At 37.6% G+C, this 19,868-nt stretch overlaps 2 protein-coding genes across 4 annotated transcripts in view; both read right to left on the reverse strand.

The window, feature by feature from the left end:
• The window catches only part of lamb2 (laminin, beta 2 (laminin S)), a 29,074-nt gene extending 26,021 nt beyond the window's left edge, over window positions 1–3,053 (reverse strand). The window contains exon 1 of one of the 2 annotated variants that reach the window (XM_047807534.1): window positions 2,591–3,053. In XM_047807534.1, the coding sequence (XP_047663490.1) occupies window positions 2,591–2,621 (31 nt within the window). In that variant the 5' untranslated portion in view covers window positions 2,622–3,053. The remainder of the gene's footprint in view (window positions 1–2,590) is intronic. The other variant, XM_027170703.2, reaches the window with a different exon arrangement.
• A 2,534-nt stretch (window positions 3,054–5,587) lies between these two features.
• The window catches only part of lamb2l (laminin, beta 2-like), a 36,427-nt gene continuing 22,146 nt past the window's right edge, over window positions 5,588–19,868 (reverse strand). For both annotated transcript variants that reach the window (XM_027170578.2, XM_047807405.1), the window contains exons 15-35: window positions 18,437–18,571; window positions 18,182–18,343; window positions 17,482–17,603; window positions 14,617–14,737; window positions 13,731–13,923; window positions 13,395–13,538; window positions 13,073–13,304; window positions 12,828–12,991; window positions 12,145–12,369; window positions 11,851–12,065; window positions 11,623–11,719; window positions 11,142–11,514; window positions 10,851–11,035; window positions 10,438–10,685; window positions 10,136–10,351; window positions 8,914–9,058; window positions 8,508–8,715; window positions 7,467–7,608; window positions 7,076–7,252; window positions 6,814–6,973; window positions 5,588–6,247 (exon numbers count right to left, since the gene is read on the reverse strand). In XM_027170578.2, the coding sequence (XP_027026379.2) occupies window positions 6,111–6,247; window positions 6,814–6,973; window positions 7,076–7,252; window positions 7,467–7,608; window positions 8,508–8,715; window positions 8,914–9,058; window positions 10,136–10,351; window positions 10,438–10,685; window positions 10,851–11,035; window positions 11,142–11,514; window positions 11,623–11,719; window positions 11,851–12,065; window positions 12,145–12,369; window positions 12,828–12,991; window positions 13,073–13,304; window positions 13,395–13,538; window positions 13,731–13,923; window positions 14,617–14,737; window positions 17,482–17,603; window positions 18,182–18,343; window positions 18,437–18,571 (3,801 nt within the window). In that variant the 3' untranslated portion in view covers window positions 5,588–6,110. The remainder of the gene's footprint in view (window positions 6,248–6,813; window positions 6,974–7,075; window positions 7,253–7,466; window positions 7,609–8,507; window positions 8,716–8,913; window positions 9,059–10,135; window positions 10,352–10,437; window positions 10,686–10,850; window positions 11,036–11,141; window positions 11,515–11,622; window positions 11,720–11,850; window positions 12,066–12,144; window positions 12,370–12,827; window positions 12,992–13,072; window positions 13,305–13,394; window positions 13,539–13,730; window positions 13,924–14,616; window positions 14,738–17,481; window positions 17,604–18,181; window positions 18,344–18,436; window positions 18,572–19,868) is intronic.

The raw sequence follows: 19,868 nt of genomic DNA on the forward strand, positions 1-19,868 counted from the left end.
TTGTAATAATAGTGCTAATTGAATGACAAATCACAGGTTTATATAAATGTGCTTGCTCATAGGGGAATAAATACATACACATTGTGAACTATATATATCTAATAATAATCTAGAATTTTTATTCTGTTAATTCTTATTTCTTTAATTATTTGTTATTTCCTTTATCATTAATTATGTTTACCATCTGCTCTATGTTTATGTTCTGTAAAGCTGCTTTGAGACAATGTCTATTGTAAAAAGCGCTATACAAATAAACTTGAATTGAATTGAATTGAATAATACATTATTGTTTCTTAAGTATTTAAATGAACCCAAGGCTGGTGAGAGACAGGCTGTTTGTAGCTGTTAGAAGTAATAACAGGAGTTATAACTGGTTATAACTAACTTGTTTAGACATTAGACTGCTACATTAACTGTAATTACAAACATAAAAATAATAAAATCGACAAAATGTTATAATCACTTGAATACAGCTGTGGTATAATATAAAAAAAATACATTGAGATGTGCTTTTTTGTGGGACATACTAACATCATACCACCACATGTAACAAATACCAAATCCCCAGAAACAATATAATTACAATAACACATCATCATCACCAGATGGAACACACAAAACTTGTCTGATTGATTTAAATGACCCAATATGACATAGCCAGACATCAGGCAGTAAATATGTCTATAACCAAACATGTCTCGGCATCTGCTGACTGTCACACTTCACCTCCCACTAGGTTCATTAGAGCTCTGCTCAGCCAAAAATAACACTGCCATCCCATCCCTCTTTCCTCCTCCTCCTCCTCCTCCTCCTCCTCCTCATCTCATCACATTCTCCTGTTCCATAGTTTTATCATACAACTCACACAGAGATGCCCTGTCTCCCATCACTTATTGGGGCACACTAAACAGAGAATAAAGGGACAGAAAGAGAAGAGAGACCAGGCTGAGCCCTAACACTGGAAAATGACAAACTAAAAAAAGCAGATAAACTGACTGATGGCAGCAACAGTATAAGGTTTAGGACACAAGACAGAAAAAGTAGTGCAACTAGAGCGGTGGCCTGTTCTATGGTCTATATATGGGTTTGGATCCTCCTAGACCATACATCTAACCTCAGGCATCTATCACTGAAGCCTAGGAATAGTCTGGCATTTTTCAGCCTAATATATATCCACCACTATCTGTCTGCTGCGTTTGTGCCATTACCATCAACAAGAACTGTTCATATTTCCCAGAACAGAGATGCTTATGCATAGTTTTTTTGGGTGACAATGCATTTTTGTTGTAAAATACCAAATAGCATAACTGAGCTTGCATCATATATAATCTTATGTTTTTAAAGCTATCGTTGTTTTGTGTAAAAGAGTTTTTTGGTTCTGCCGGACTTTCTTTATACTGTATCTTTATATACTTTAAATAACTTTATAGAAGACGTTACCAGCCATGCCTCAACAACAAGAAGGCACATTTAAAAACCCTAACTATCATTACTCACTATGATTCATATGGACATTTAATGACTTTTTAGATTAAAATGTTAATTTTACATTTTATAGATGAGTCACCTAATAGCTCCCAGAAATTTAATATGCACTACTGTAAACAAGCCCAAATATTATGATATAAGATTATATGATTGTATAATTTATAATGTGTAATACACCATGTATTGTGAAAATGTGTATAACGATAATAATAGTGTTTTTTCCAGCCATCGTTATCCTGTTCTGCTTTTCATACATCCAAAGGGACTCAGGGCACAAACACACACACACACACACACACACACACACACACACACACACACACACACACACACACACACACTCAGGCCTCACTCATTTGTCTTAATTTTTAAAATGAAAGGACTCTTCTTTGACATCATTATTAATAATGCTAAACTAATGATGCTACACCTAACTGTACACCTAACTAACCTCAAAAACAAAATGTCTTTTAATATCTTTAAATAAATCATTTTGTAAAAATATATTAAATAAAAAAAAACATAAATTAAAAAAAAAAACAATAATAAAAAATTGTTCCAAGATCAAAGGTCAGATTTAAAAAAAAAAAAAAAAGAGAGGATGTATTCTTAAATATTTGTGCTAAAGACTTGCGAAACAGTGCAGCTCCCTTGAGCACATTTGGCCTATATGAAATTTGAGTGCCTTTTTCTCTTTATTTTTCATTTCAAAATAGGATTTAGGCTTATACATGAAATATTCTACATGATACACACCAAGGAGGCCATTATGTTACTTCCCAGTTTGACTAATTATCCTTTACAGTTATTTTTGTAGAATTGTAGGGAGTTAAACAACTCTGTCACAAAGCAGCTCTACAGAAATCCAGGTCCACACGTCTAAATAGTAAGCCAGAGATGAGAGAGGTAAAATAAATAAATAAAATAAAATAAATAAATAAATCTCTGCTACATTAGGAAGAAACCTTGAGAGAAAGCTTGTGATGGTTTGCAGAATTATCCATAAAAAGTTTGTCCATTATTAAATAAGTATGATGTACAGAGAACAACAGGATCGTAGAATGTTATTGGAATGTTATAAAGTGGTTCATTTTGGACTTACCTGAGATAAACAGCAGGAGCAAAGTGCGCATCGTGTGAAGATGCTCGTTTAACTTTCTTATTCTCGTCTGTTGGTAGGATACTTACAGCAGTACTGTGCGTGTGCGTGTGTCTGCGCGCGTTCGTGTGTGTGCGCGTTCGTGCGTGTGTGTGTGTGTGTGTGTGTGTGTGTGTGTGTGTGTGTGTGTGTGTGTGTGTGTGTGTGTGTGTGTGTGTGTGTGTGAGCGTTCCCTCTGACTGAAGCCGCTGAGGTTGGACCAGAGCTCGGCACAAACCCGACTGCCCACAGCTCTTACTTTCTAAAGTGCTGGGAATGTGCCCCTGAAAACGCGCACTGGATTTCGGAGACGCTAAGCCTATGTTCCTGTCCCAGAGTCACAATTATAGACGCTGAAGTTTGGATAAAATAAACAAATCCCGGCGACTAAAACATGTGAAGTCCACCTAAGTGTTTTAGAGACTGCCGAGCTGACGAGAGCGCGCTTTGCAAAATGAAACGCGCGCCCTCGCGAACCCATTTAAAAGCGCTGTTTCAGTGGTTTTTGGTGAAGCTGTAATACTATTTTGACTCTAAGGCGGTTTGGGAGGGTCACTTTAAGAGGAAAAGGTGCTAAACTGCAACATTCCACGTATCTGGTAAACTCTTACACTTCTATATCTGAGAATAGGCTAATAATTTATTCATTTATTCATCTTCACTATCTGCTTTATCCTGGTCAGTGTGTCAGTGGATTTGGAGCCTGTCTAGGGGAACAGTGTGCATGAAGCTGGAATAAACCCTAAATGGGATGCCACAGTTCATTATGCACACATACACACTTACATATTCCTATGCATTTTCAAGTAAGAACATGCCAAGGCCTTACACACTGGCATTGAAATATACTTTTATATTTTTCCTTTTACTACTTCTTTACAAGTAAATTCTGGTTGATGTAGTTCTATTTTTATACCAAAACATTTCACTGCACATCGTACAGTACCATGTTTGGTTTTGTGTATGTGTGTAAGGCCAAAAAAACAAAAAAAAAAAACAAAATTTGATACATGCATATTTTTTAAATGTAGGAGGAAACCAGAAAACTCAGAGGAAAAGTCATGGACAAGGGGACAATGTGTGAAACTTCACAGAGAACCATGAGCTAAGAACTGAACCGGGTACCTTTGGTAGCAGTGCTGCTCTGTTTTGCCACCGTGGTACAGTTAAGGTACTTTTTTGTTTTGCCACCGTGGTACTAGTTAAGTGTAAATTGTGTCCAATAGTATAGAGACATAACCAGTATCAGTATAATTGAATGAATACATAATTAAAAAACATACATACTGTAGGTATACTATGTAGTGAAATATAACCTGTAGCATTATGACTACATAAGAGCGCAATTAGTATCTTTCAGTGTTTGGTTGTTGTAAACTGCAGTTTGTAATAGGGTGTGTAACAATAAACCTATCATTATTTCTTGATTTCTTATTTCTTGTATCAACATATAGTTTGCAAAAATAAAAGAGATATTCACACTGTCACAACTGATGCACGTGTATTGTAAGTGTTACTGTGCACTATAGTGTTGTAATAGTATGTAAAAAGTGGGTCAGTGTCACAGCATGTCCAAGTCTGTATATGGTTAATGGTCAATAAAACCAAATCCCAGTTTAAACAACAACATGATTATCACTATAATTATCACATATATTGTAATCAAAAGATTTTAATTAAATCACTGGTTTAATATCACATGCATTTCATCATTAAACTAAAGCATTGATAATAATTAAACCTATTTACATAAAACGGAATAATACAAACATAAAATAAAGCACAGAGTGAATTTTGAGAGCTGATTGTATAAGAGGGAGACAACCTACTAATACATGCTGAGAAATTCATGTATGTGTTCAGTAGCAATGCATTTTAATAATCTTTTGTTCAACTTGGGTTTAATGTTCATATCTGGGGTATAAGCATACAGTATGCTTTTGTTTTAAAGTGTTTTAAAGCATATCAAATTTTTAACATGCTTTACTCTAAAGACTACATTACCTGGGATTTTACTCTTTTTTAGAGGGTTTTTGGAATTTTAAATTATTTAAAACAAATAAAGCAAACAGTTAATATTGTGAATATTTAAGTGTCACGAATCAAGAATGAATGCAATTAACCCAAAGTGCAGAAAATAAACTCGAATAAAATCTGAACTGTGGCAAAGTATTCACTAGATTACAGGAAAACTAGCTAGATAACAAGCAGGTCACAAAAAAGGGTCTTAAAACACTAATTAACGACATGACTAATTACTAAACACAGAACAGGTGGAAAACTGCACAGGAAAAATCAAACATACAACCAATGAAGACTTTAACTTTGCCCTCTATTGGTCTGACAGGGAAGTGTCCTAAATATCCGACACTAAATATCGACTTCTTCTGGATCCCTTTTTAAATGTAAGCAAAATTGTGATATTGTGATATTGACCGTGCTAACTGATTCGTAAGAAAGGTTCTTTTTCTCATGCCTAATCTCTCCTATCGGTGTTCAGACGATGGATTTTATCAAAATGGATCATAAGGTTTTGCACAAACTTGGAGTTCATACCAGCTCCAGTACGTATACGCTGTCATTAAAGCAAAAAAAAAAAAAAAACTTTCTAATGAAACTGAAATTCATGTAATTATTTTAACGATTCTACATTGCCCAATTGTTGCATTAAATTAGAAGCAAATTTTTTTAGACTTTTGAAAACTCACTGTAAGAGGAATTAAATCTAATTTAGTTTCAGATCATTTCTGTCAGTCTCTGATTACACCTACAAAAAATGTTTTTGAGAATATGGGACGTGAAGCATGATGGAGTCATGTGACAAGAAACAGTCCTCAAGTGCAATGATCCAGACATGAATTGGATTAGCAAACGCAGAACTTCTTGCTAAGTGACTGATACAGACTCAGAGACAGAATGTAAAACATTAGATGTTAAGAATCACTTGCTTTTAATTCCATATCTTGTAGCAAATAAACCTTTATTAACCTCCACAATTCACTCATATTAATTTCGACAATGTCTTCTTAGAAGTCCAAAGAAAAGTTTCTGATTGCCCTAAAAACAGAGGTAACGTTTTGTCATAATAAACACTTGAGCACCTAATGTATAAACAATACTTGTAACAAATGTTATCATTTCAGTAGATAAGAGTTTGACAATACATGATGGTGGTTTGATTCCATGTACATGGAAATAGTATAAATATAAACAGATTTTTAGAAATATGCATAATTAAAGTCAAAATTATTTTAGTGAAACAATTATTATTTTGTTTATTTATAATCAGTTGCTTGTTCCACATACAGGGCAATCTGACAAGCTTCTTCCTTCTTAAAACATCTTCAAGCTGATATTTGTGATATAATGTGTAGACCCTCCATCACATTGAAATCACAATACTTTTAACTGACAGTGACAAAATTCCTGAGTTAATGTAGCAGGCTAAACAGATCCTAATGTTCTGAATTAGTTGTTTTGATCATTACTGACAGGTGTTATAAAAAGTGACTTTTTCTCTGATGAAATTTTGGATCTCTGTGACGTTGCTTTCCAGCTCCGCCAGCTCATCGCGCTGGTTTTGCATTCTCTGCTCGTTCTTCTGCAGTTTTCGCTCCAGTTCTACAAACACAAAACAGCAATTGTGCCACAATTATTACTGCAAGTGATAAACATTAGACCCTTTGGTGTTCGTAAACAAAAAGTGATGTATGTGCAACCTGAGTATAAAGACCTGAGTAGCCCAGCAACCTGATGCTATTTATACTAATTCTAATCTATCTGAAGAATCTATCAACTGAATCTATCAGAAACATCAGTTAGCTGAAGTAACAGCCTGCAGGATGGTATAAACCCATTTGCTAATTAAATGTTAGCTTTTAGGTAGATTTAATAGGTGGCTTCATAACTAAGATGACATGGGAACTGCAAAGACTAGAACCCCTTCAACCGACTACCCATAATTACCTGAAGCATATAGATATCTTCTGTTGACATAGAAGTGTCCAATTCAGTAGAGTAAAAATTAATGTGTCTATCAACGCTTTTTTCAGTTCTGACACCCAACAGAATTAGTGAAAAAAATTCTGACGTGCTCTTAACATTCACTACATTCTCATTTTCTGCGATCCGGAGGCATGGGTGATGTCAGAGTGACGTGTTTGGCTCTTGGTTCTACAAAGACGTACTTTTAAGTGTTTCCATGTCCTTGTTGGCCTTCTTGAGAAGATCCTCAGCCTCATTCTTCATGTCCAGTGCTTTCTGGAAAAAATTACCTGCTGCCGTTCCTCCCAAAGCATCAACCTTATCTTTTAGTTCCTTATAACGAGTCTCAACATGTGACAAATCCTGGTGCAAGCACATACACACAAAAATATAACCCACATGTAAATTCAGACCAAAGATATTGCATAAAAATTGTAAAGACATATTTGTGCTTAACAGATGTACCTTTGTTAGTTCAGAGGCTGCCTGAGTGGCATTGTCTGATAGCTCCTTGGCTTCTTTTGCCTGCACTCTGTTTTGTTCTGTCTTATTTTTCAAAATATGTACTTGTTGGGATAAATTAGCCAAACGCATCATCATATCCATGAGATTGGCCTCTAAATTTAAGAGCTTATCTTCCACCTGGTCAAAATGTATTGATAAGGAAAAAAATATAAATGTTATGAGAAACAAAATCAAGTAATGTTGATTAATGTTGAGAAAAATCACCTCTGTCAAATAATGAATGAAACACACACACACACACACACACACACACACACACACACACACACACACACACACACACACACACACACACACGATGCATGTACATAAACCTAAGCACACACCATACCATTGCAGTGACGCTCTGTGTGCTGTTGAGGTTTTCCAGAGCTTGCTCTATTGCTGTCCTTGCATTGTCTATGGCGTCCTGAGTGGTGTTCATGGCCTCTTTAGTCTTATTAATAACATCACTAATTCCCCCTGCCTTTTCCCTGCACAAAAAAAACACACAAGTCACTTAGTGTCTCAATAATAGTATGTAGCTGTAGGCTCATGTGTCTGTAGGCTCACATACCACTTTATTAGGAACCCCTAAACATTAATGCAATTATCCAATCAGCCAGTGATTTTATACATTACTCTTCGGACACCTGATTAAACATTTCCATGAATGAATATTAAAGTGTTTATAGTAATAACGTTAGTATCTTTTTTAGACATTTCACTGACTATCACACTAGTTATTCTTATCTAGATGTTGGATGAAGCTACTTATATTGAACTGGGTATCATAAATCATCTACAAAAGAAAAGTTGAGACCTGAGATACACCATTCCAACTTTACTTTAGGAAAATCCCATTTTCTAATCAGTGCTAATATTGGGGTTTACAGATAAAAACATAAACACGGTTATGGGTTTAAAGTAAGTTTGAAAATATAATTTCTCACAGATTTGGGCATCACTTTTTAAGTGACCTTCATCAAGTGATGTGACATATGGCTGTATGGTGACCCGTACTCAGAATCCGTTCTCTTCATTTAACCCATCCAAAGTGCACACACACAGCAATGAACACACACACACCGTGAACACACACCCGGAGCAGTGGGCAGCCATTTATGCTGCGGCACCCGGGGAGCAGTTGGGGGGGGTTTGGTGCCTTGTTCAAGGGCACCTCAGTTGTGGTATTCCCGGCCCGAGACTTGAACCCACAAACTTAGGGTTAGGAGTCAAACTCTCTAACCATTAGGCCACGACTTCCCTACAAGTCCATGCCAGCGCAGACAAATTGGAATTTAGGAAATAGGCTTGCTTCTACCTCAATGAGCAGTATGCAGTGTTATACCACTAAGGTGTGTGTCTTTTCTACAATATGGATCTCTCTTACTGTTCATTGTTGGCTCTATTGAGCAGCTCCTTAACTTTGGCCAGCTGCTCAGTGGAGTAATTGAAGACTCCATCCAGGTCGGTGAGGTTAGCAATGCTGTCTTTGATCTGCATAAATATAGTGTCCAATAAAGTCAGATTAACTGGTAGCGTGATGGCCAAAACCTGCTGAGCCACTTTCTCTATGCTCTCTGGATCTGCTCCTTCCTCTGAAAACAATTAGACAGAAGAAAATATCAGTAGTCTTAGTCACAGCACTATGTGTAATAAACGTTCTACAGATATTCTACAGATCAGTTAGCACATGTGTGTGAATATCCAGTTACATAAAAGATTTAAAAGAGAAATGACGTTCTAATGACGTTATCATATCAAAACACAAAAGAGTGAACTGAAGAAGCACCAACCAGTTAAAAAGTCTCTGATCGTTTGGATGAAATCTTTAAGTTGCTTATTGGATTTTTCAAAGAGCTCTTTCTTCTTCTTTGCTTTGTTCAGCGTGTTCATCGCCTGGGCTTTCACATTCTCAGTGAGTGTGGCAATGTCCTTCAGCTGGGATGAGGATTATAAAGAGAATATGGGCAGAAAAACAGGGTTTTAAAAAGGACCGTAATCCTGAAGAGGTAAATGCGTTTTGAAAGATAAATGTTTTAAATGCGTTCATTTGAATATGAAAAACTTGACGCGTTCTTTTAAACACCAACAGTAAACAAGGAGTTCAAGTAATTTCATGACACTTGGTTTCTCAGACTGTTTCACAAATATAACTGGATTGAGAAAAGATGGTCCAGGATATTCAACACAAACACATCGATATACAATCTTTCACACATATATTGATTGCAACACAGTGTCATGCCATCATATAGAGCTGTCTTCAACTATATCATTATTGATTATATATATTCCAATTAATAAAATATACTGTAATAAAACATCCAAGTTTCTGACCATAGTGACCATCTGACATGACTGAAAAGTGCTTTTTCGCTCAATCGAGGCATTGAGGTTTGGAAATATTCCCTAGCAACTAAACAGTAATTACCAGAGAAATTAGGAATGTGGGGAAAGTAAATACGCTACCATTCAAAAATAGGGCAACACTTGGAAATTTCCTTTTTTATACATTTCAAAAACGATTTAAAAAAAAAGATGTACATAGTTGCCCATTATCAGCAACAATCAGTATTCTCTTTCAATCTCATGTTATGTGTGCTAATCCAAGTTAATCATTTTATAAGGCACTGATTAGATTATTAAAAAACCCATTTGCAGTTGGCTTGTACAGCTGAAAACTGTTGTACTGACTAAGGGATAAATAAAAGTGGCCTAGTTGTGGGGTTTTTTTTTTAGGCTCAATAACTTACTTTCTCTTCATTGTAAGAACTTATCTTACCATACTGTGTTGTACTAATGCCTTCATGGTACAAAGCAAGCTGTTTCTAAAGGAGTGGGGGTCCCAGAAATGCATAAGAAAGACATTTTCAAGTGATGCCTAACTTTTGAACTTTTTTCACCAGGTAAATGCATTGTTTTTCTCTGTGAGTCCACACACACACACACACACACACACACACACACACACACACACACACACACACACACACACACACACACACACACACACACCTTTTTAGCCATGTTCATAAGATCCTCACTGACAGCTGTCAGGTTCTTGCTGACATCATTGGTTTTCTTCAGCGCCCTGATTGACTCGCCAACAGTGCCGTTACATTGTGGCCCTCCACACACCAGTGTATCATTACTGTCCAAACAACCAACACCCCCACAAGATCTGTCTGGACATGAACCATCAGTGCTCGCATTGCCACTGCTGCCACACACCTAAGAAACGAGCACAAACAATTTCCATATGTCCTAGTCCCTACACCAAAGTAGAATTTTTACAAAGTAGTAAGATGATTATCTACCTTTTGACTCAGGTGATGGATGTTTGCATCCATGTCTTCTGCTTTCTTTTTGAGCTCAGAGAGGGACTTCTTCTGAGCTGTAACATTGCGCATAAACTTGTCCTTTGTCTGGTCCAGCAAGACCTCGGTGATGTTGCGTGTGTGTCGAGACTGCTCCACAGGACTCTGAGCCCCAAAAACAGAAGCATTGCATCTCTGCTCAGCAGCCAGAGACTTGTTGTAGTATTTCTGCACTTCCTTTAACAGATCTATGCAGTCAGAGAGAATGTATTTATCAAAAAATTATAAAAACTGCAAAAGATGTGTGCTGATAAAAAAAAATAAAATAAAATAAAAAAAACTGTACTGTGTTAACACATTATAAAAGGCTTATGGAATGTCAAGTGATAGGAGTGATCACTTTCTGGGTTTACCTGAAATTCCACCACTCATGTGATTCTTCAGATCACTTAGAAACAGATTGAGGGTGGTGTTCAAATCTCTGAGTTCTTGCTCAATTGACGTCATATTATGTTGTTGAATGTTGTTGTGCCTTTTTATCACATTTAGGTCTCTCTCTGCCTCCATCAAACGGCCGTCAGTCACAGCTATCTCAACACTAATCCAATAAAAGATTGAGATTTAGGCCTTTCATCAAATTTGCTGAATGGGTCACAAGTTGCACTGTAGAGCAGTGCCCTCTAGTGGTTGGTGTGACTGTTTACCTCAAGTCTTCAGTGGTCTGTTTGATCAACTCATATAACCTGTCTGCTTCTCCATTCTCAAGCAGCTTCAGAATCTTAGCCAGCGTCTGCTCCAGCTCTCGGATGCGGGTGTCACCAACACCCGGCACCTCGCCCATCTCCAGGATTTCAGTTACGATGAGGCGGATTCTATCCATGCTATGTCTTACTTGGCACACAATGTTGTCCCAAAGCTGGAAGCAGGGGTGGCAGGACACACATTTGGGGAAAACTCCGGTAAAACCACGGGCACACTCTTTACAATGTTGGCCTGCTGCCCACTCTTTGCACATACATGCCCCTGTGATACGGTCACACTGATCAGTCACCGACCCTTGATTGTCACACTTACATTCTGCCCGAAAAAGAAGAAAGCAAAAATTAAAAACAGCCTTGACCCAAAATCACACAGACAGCACTGATATGGAAACAGATATGTTTGTTGAGGTTATGTAACTCTTACCCTCACAGTGCACTGCTGGATTGCCCCAGTGGAACATCTCACATTCGGTGCACTGACTGCCTCCAAAACCGGGCCGGCAGTGACACTGTCCGCTAATCTACACAAACGAGAGAAGGAAAGAGATTGCTGTGGGTGATAATTCCCCTCCTGTGAAATTCCATGTATACAGTATGTCCATCGCTTAGCCATTGTACCATGTTTAGAAAATGGTTTGCTTTATAGGTTTACCAAGTTGCAGTGTGAGCTGAAGCTGTTCTGTGGATGACATTCACAAGCTTCACAACCATCATCCATGCCCAGGTTCCAGTGATTGGCAGCACACTGGTCACAGTTATGGTTAACAACATTGGGCCTGCAGGGACATGCACCGGTCTGTTTGTCACAGTTACACCCTTCATCACTGCAGTACTCCTGGTCTGTTCCCAGTCTCATACATGTACAGCCTGTGGACAGAGAGACATTAACAGATATCTAATACCGGACCAAGTTGATAAACCAGAATAAAATTTTAATCACACTTACGCCTACAGTCTCTGTCCAGAGCATTGCCATAGTAGCCAGGCTTGCACTCTGAGCATGAGGGCCCGTCTGTGTTGTAAAGGCACTTCAAGCACTGGCCTGTGCGGGGGTCACAGGAGTCAGGGTCTTCAGCCACAATGTTCCCGTTGCACTCACATGGACGACACGCTCCATCTATTTGCTCCGGGTTGCCATAGTAACCTGGAGCACAGCGGTCACATCGATGTCCTGAGAGATACAATGCCATGTTAGTAACAATATATCAACAACTGGTCTTGCAATATGTAGAACTAATGATTTAACAATCTATTTCATATAATGACAACATAAATTCTTCAAGATCTCCAAGACATTTAATTTCCTGTTTCTTAAGGCAGTGATTCTAAATTGGATTCAACATGTACACAAGTGCATGTTTAATACCACCACAAGATGGCAACTATAGAATCACTCTCACAACAACTCATCCTACTTAGCCAGTGCATGTGTTTTAATAAGAAATAAACTTACTGCAAACCTTCATTTCCTTTCTATTATCCACTGTCGAATATTTAATTACCACAAAGACTTTCAGGATACTTTTATATTTCATGCAAGATATAATTTTGTATACAGGTCATTCTATCATGCAAAAACAAGGAAGAAATTCTATTAAGCATTTCTCATATTTAGCTAATGAAACTGACCTGTGTATCCAGGCATACAGTGGCAGATGATCTGGTTAATGGAATGTTGCATGTGGCATGATTCTGCGTTTGAATGTCCGCTGCCAGTGTTACCTGGGCACGGACAAGGGCGGCAGTTTTCTCCAGAACCCAGCACTGGATTGCCATAATACCCGTCTGTACACCTAAAGTAGGGCAATATGTTGTATTATCTGCACTGCATCAAATCAGCACATTCTCAGATGGTGTTGAATGTTATGACTAACTTCTCACACTGATGGCCTGCTGTGTTGTCCCTGCACTCAAGGCATGCACCAGTGTGGGGGTCACAGGTTTCTGAGTGTCCATTACAATGGCATGGCCTGCAGTTTGGGAAGCCCCAGTGACCATGCTGGCATTCAGAGCACTGCCGGCCAAATGCCCCGGGCTTGCAGGGGCACTGCCCTGTAACTGGGTCACACTGCTGAGCATCAGAGCCATCATGGTGGCAGTCACAGGCTGTGGAATATACACAGATATTACTAAAAAAAATAGAATTGACACATTCAACTAAGATTATCACTTATAAATCCCTAGCAGGCGACATACCAGTACAACCATAGGGCCCAAATCCGTATGTTCTGGGTGCACACTGGTCACAGTGACGACCAATTACGTTGGGTTTACACTGACACTGACCTCCTATCTTTTTACACTCGACACTCAGTGAACCCTGAGGATCACAGTGACAAGCTATAAAGAGGAAAAGAAGGGAAAGAGTAAAGATGGAGTTAAACATCGGTACAGAAATTCAACCTACAGTATGTTACATTGAGACTTTTGAAATGAAATGAGCTACTTATGATCTACTGAAATGATCTACCGTAACCACTCATGTCAACCACAAAAGTCATGTTTTTTGAGTCATGGAGCCTAAAAACTCACGCAATGCTCCATTATGCATGACAGAAGAGATGCTGCAGATTAATTTGACACACATCTCAGCCAAATTCGGCATTGGCGTAGCCATAAAGGAGTCCAGACACATGTAGCGAACCATTTCCTCTCGCCGCTGCACAGCCAAGGGATCGTTACCCAGGAACCCTGGCAGCTCCTCATAACGGGGGATTAATACAAGCTATAGAGGACAGATGAGATACAGAGGCAGAAGTGATACAATCAGAGAGAAACATACACAAATGAGTGCTTTCATTTAAACAACTAGATAAAGGAGGCTATTAATATACATTTGTTTTTACAATATAAGTATATTCACTATATTTTGAGATTTCTTTAGCTAAAGATTTGAAACTGATAAAGGTAAACCTTGTTTCTTACACCGAGACATTCTATTTGAAATTAAATTGACTTTTTTTTAGCTTATTATCTCTAGATAACTCCAACATGTCTTATTTTACATTTTAAAACAATATTACTTTTTTATTTATTTATTTATTTATTTATTTATTTAATCAGCTGAAGAGCAGACTACAATGACTACATGAATATAATCCATATGAGAAATGCATGAGCAATGCAAGAGTTATCAAAGATGTCTGAAAGGAAATTTTTTTATGGTTTAGGTCACAATTGTTCTAATTTAACAGTAAATATTCATTTTCACTTTATGGTACGTTTAATATAATATACGATAAATAATAGAAGAAGAAGAAGAAGAAATAATAGAAGAAATTTTTTCACACTGTACCGAGCTTGAATTTGTACCATTCGTGTAGAATCACCGAAGTATATCAACCTCTTACAATTTTGATATCTATCTTGTTCTGAAATGGTACTGATTAATAATTGAGCAGTGAATGTGTGTGCTAACCGAGTCAGCGAGGATGTGAGCAGTGAGATGTCTGTGTGAGACTGCATGGCGCTGAAAGCGGATGGCCACTATATAGCGGTTGTTGGGCTCAAAGCAGAAAGGCTGGGGCATGAGGATGTACCTGTGAGAAATTCATAACTTTCAGTGAATACACAATATTCATTCATATACACCGGTACATGTCTCTTATCATGTGTAGTCTACAAACCAGGAACAACAGGAGGATATCTCTGTCTTTGTGTTTTTCTTATATAGACTATACAAAATTGGCCTTAGACCATCAGAGAGCAAAAACAGACTTTAAGCATTAGAATCCTGCTCATAAAAGGCATGAATTTATGTACTGTATGAACTGTAAACTCTAAATGATTCAATTTAGCTTGAATTTGTTGTTTATAACCTGAGCTAAACTTAACCTCAGTCACCAAAAAGAAATCGTTCAACTGTTTTTTTTTTTTTTTGTTGTTGTTGTTTTTACTTTTGTGTAAAAATCAAGCAAGATACAAAAACATGCTCACACATATCAGTGGCAGAACCTGGAATAAATTTTAGAGATGAATAAGAAAACGAAGCTAAATAAAATCACAGCATATTATCTGTACGATTCAAGGTGCAATAACTGCAATGTGCTCGTGCATTTTAGATGAACTGCAGACAAGATTAAAAACACTATCTACCATCAATGAATAACTTTAACAGCAGGTATCTAATGAAATGTGATTACAAAGAATAAGGGAAGAACTCCTTTAACATATGAGGTGATTAAATATGAAATTGCATTGATGCCTTTATTGACCTTTTATTAATATAATTAAAGTGAAGTTACTGCTCAAAGCATTTTATTTGATGTTTATGTAATCAGCTACATTATACGTGTGTGTTATTTGACTACCTACACATAATCATGTATAACAGTCCACCCCAGACAAACACACAGTGTTTGATTTTTTGGCATTGGCTCCATTGTCAGCTTATCCTAACTGGTTCTGCCTGAGTCATTCTAACAGGACACAACAGCAGCAGGAGTCATGCTCTACTGATCCATTCACATCCGGAGTGGTCGGAAATTCCAGCACAGTGAGCACTTTGATCAGATCACATATGGCTTTACCTGCCTCCACTTTTCTACTCATCAATATCAGCAAGATCAGTTTGTGGATCTATGCTTCAGAGGGGAAAAAATTGCATTGGTTCTTAGTCATTTCATCATTGTAAATGTTTGTGCCACATGGCAGCTCGATCTAAGGAATTTACATGTCATATACAACTAATAATGTCTTCTCAAAAGTTCTGGATATTACTATCGAACTATTTTCTCATGAATTCATGAGAATTACATCAGAACTCTATTTCTAATGTGATATCTATTTCTATATATGCTGCAAAAACAAAAAGGAAACTACAAGATTACATGGTATCTAGCATGGTGACTCTCATTGTCTTCAGCTCCAGCAATCGTCAGCTCACTACAAATCAAATCTAATGTTTTTTCAGTCAATTATAAAACATTAAAAATCTATTTGTATGATATATTTGCATGAATGATAGAACAATTTTGGTATTTCTGGTAGTTTAATGTTTAACTTTGGCTTGTAAATAATGATGATCATTCTAATAAATTGGTACCATATGATGCTCTTCACTGCACCCTGCAAATCATACTGTACCACACTTAGACAAGCTTAATCCTTTCACTCATAAGTCCATTGAACTCATCTGACTTTCCTTAAAACATTCCCATCACGGTCCCTGGTCCTGTTTTTAACACGGTCGGTGCTTGAAAAAAAGGATTTTCAGCTTCTTGCTGAGTTTAATTTGCTCTGAAGGCTTTGTCCGGATCCTCGTTTGGGATCAGTGCTCTGATTAGCTATATTAAAACACTCTTCCCAAGCACTCAGCTGTACTGAAATATCAGGAAATCCTCACAAAACAATACCAGAGTTGAACCTGGTTAACAATTGATGAACCGTATAAAATAATACTTTTACAATTATGTCTAACAACCATACAATCAATCATTACACACACAACCAGTGTTGCAGGATTCTTGATTGTGTTCTTGAGGTCAGGTGGTGTTGATTAATTCTCTATAAACAGCAATCCTGACACTTTTCCAAGTATTTGGAGATGCAACTGCACTGAAATATTTTAGGTATTTGGTTTCCCAATGTCGACAGACAGGACAAGGCTATGACTATAGCTTTGAAGCCGAAGCCTTTATTTTGTCCCATCTACATTATAGCACAGTGAAATTATTTCTTCATTTATCACTACTTTGGAATTTGGGGTCAGAGCACAGGGTCTGCCATAATACAGTGCCCCTGGAGCAGTGATGGTTTAGGGGCCTTACTCAAGGTGGTAACTTGGCAGTGCTGGGCTGGAGCGTGAACCCTGATCCTCCCAACAACCACCTAGAGTATTACCTTCAATCATGCTGCTTTCACACATACAACGACCTGCAGCAACAAAGCAACTGCAGATCATTTGTATTTCAATGAAAGCTGGCAACTTCTGGTGACTTTAAGCGAATATGGGAGAGAAGACGATAGAGCACGCATGATCCGTTGCGAAGAGCACACAACGCTTCCCTTTAACTGTTTTGGAAAATAATCTCACAGCCACACTGCATATTTATTCACATATACAGTATACCTGTACACACACAATATTTAACCATGTGTGTAGTTACAAAGGCACTTAAATATCTCTCATTTATACAACTATGGGATAAGGGCCTTGCTCAAAGGCCCAGCGGTGGAAACGTGTTAGCTGAACTCATGACTGTGAACCACTGTGTACCACTACGTGTAATGCTTGTACCACTTCCACAATATAAAAAACATATAAAACATAAAGTGATGTTACCTCTTGTTGTGCATCAGTGTGACAGTGTAGAGCTGCTCAGTAGGCAGCAGGTTCCCACAGCGAGTACTGGTGGACAGTGACATAGATGTGACACTCACAATGGCTTCCCAGTCTTCTGTAGACTGTGTACAAGTGAAAAAAGAAAAAAAGATTTTAGTAATCAAATAAATAAATAAATAAATAAATACTGATGAAATAGTAATATCATGTGATAATGTATAACATGTAAAGTAATACACTTCTGCTACTACTACTAATAATGACAACAACAAAAAGTAGTAATTATTATAATAATAATAATAACAGTAAGTAAGATAATAAGAATAATGCAATTCATTCATATTAGCCATTAACTGTTCAACATAATACAGTGTGTGTCAATGTTACATTTCTATTTTTAATGACTACATAGACATCACTATTACACAAGGTTTGGAAAGAATACAGAGTAAAATTTTTACACATTTCTACAATTAATGCCTAAAATTCCCACAATATTAACGATATTATGTATGCATTCATGAGAAGTAAAAGAGCGATGGCTTGATTTTCCATTCAGCATTTTTTACTTCATGCACAATTGAACTATATCTGAACTATTCTACAGTTACTACTTTGATTCTTTCTCACATATTCTAAACATCTACACTTAGCTACATAGTTAGACTTTTATAGAGTGTCATGAATCCCAGCTACACACCTCAGGTTCATAGCGTATCATGATGTCATACTCCATGGCATATTGGATGTCTTCAAAGGTAAACACAAGGCCAGCGCCGTCTTTAACCCGAGCAAAGCCAGGCCCGGTCCAGGTAACCATCTGATCTGTATACCTCTCTCTATCAACAATGGTCACATCGGGCTGTAGAAACACAAACCAGAATATAAATCATAAGTGAATAAAAATAACAACCTCTAAAATGTTCAGAGTAGATGCAAACTGATCAGGACGCACAGTCTTCTGAAGCTGCCTGATGCGTCTCAGAGCTGCTCTCTGCTGCTGGGTGATGTGCCGATGGTGTCTGTGCCTCCTTAGCTGGTTATTGAGCTGCTGTTCACAGTTACTTACAGCTGCAGGGCGAGGCTTTCCCTAAAGTGAGACAAATTAAGAAAGCAGAACACGGATGTTGCGTCTATCAGTATGGTTGTTTAATTTCTTGAATAATCTATCTTTAGATACTCCTTCATCCTGATTAGATTCATGTTGAATCTGGAGCCTATCCTGGATAAGCCCACCACAAGTGCTCACACATATGCATATAGGACCTGTTTAGCCTATTCAAATTCACCTTCTGGCAAGTGTTTGGGATTAAACCAGCCGTATACAAGGAGAAAATGTAAAGCAGCACAGAGACAGTATTCGAAGCTCAAAACTTGATCAGCCCAGAGTTCCGCACTTTACTTATAAGAACAGTAAGAAAGCATGAAGCCAGAATGATGAATGCAGTGATTCAGTCTGAGACTGAGAGACTATAATGTATGTTAGATAATGTTACAACAGTCCAATAATAAAAGAATGTGTATAAATTGGTGAGAAAGTAAATTTGTATGGGAGAAGGACATACAGTACAGAAAGAATGTGTGTATGTGTGTGTGTGTGTGTGTGTGTTTGTGTGTGTGTGTGTGTGTGTGAGAGAGAGAGAGAGAGAGAGACAGAGAGAGAGAGAGAGAGAGAGAGAGAGAGAGAGAGAGAGAGAGAGAGAGAGAGAGAGAGAGGGGTGATGAGTGTTGTTCTGTGTGAGGCAGCCATAACTAACTCCGTTTGACAGGTTAGTACCTTCTCTGTTTTCACAAGTTATTCTGGGTCACTTCCACTATATAGTACAGTGACATCCCAGTGTTTGTATGTGTGTGCCGCATAAACCATAATCACTTTCTTTCCTAGAAGGGTATAGAGTGTACAACTACATAGACTAATTGACTATTCAAGGCAGTAACATGCAGGCAAACTGTGAAGAAAGTAAGTCAATTTTAATCAACTGAACACAAGAAAATGCTGTTAAATATGTTTAATCTCCCCTTTAAATGAATGGACTTGTAACTCTTTGATACGACTTTGTATCCAGGGGAAAGGTGATCATTTTTTAATCCCGCTCCAACAAGAATTCCTTCAGCAGCTATTTCTGTTGATTTCTAAAGCTAATGGAAATGGAAATTAAAGATGGAAATATAATCCTTGTACAGTATAATAAATTCCTTTGTGATCATCGGTGGATAAAGGAGCTTTTGGAGCTGTGGGTTCGGCATCACTATCCACTCTATCTTAGCTAGTTTAGACTACCTAAGATCAGCTAGATCACATTAGATAGATAACATTCTACAAGCATTAGTAAGTTATATGGAATTACAGCACCATGCTGTGCTTTCGGTTTCAGAAACAGCCATTA

Source organism: Tachysurus fulvidraco, chromosome 23, assembly GCF_022655615.1.
Source record: "Tachysurus fulvidraco isolate hzauxx_2018 chromosome 23, HZAU_PFXX_2.0, whole genome shotgun sequence".
Lineage (NCBI taxonomy): Eukaryota > Metazoa > Chordata > Actinopteri > Siluriformes > Bagridae > Tachysurus > Tachysurus fulvidraco.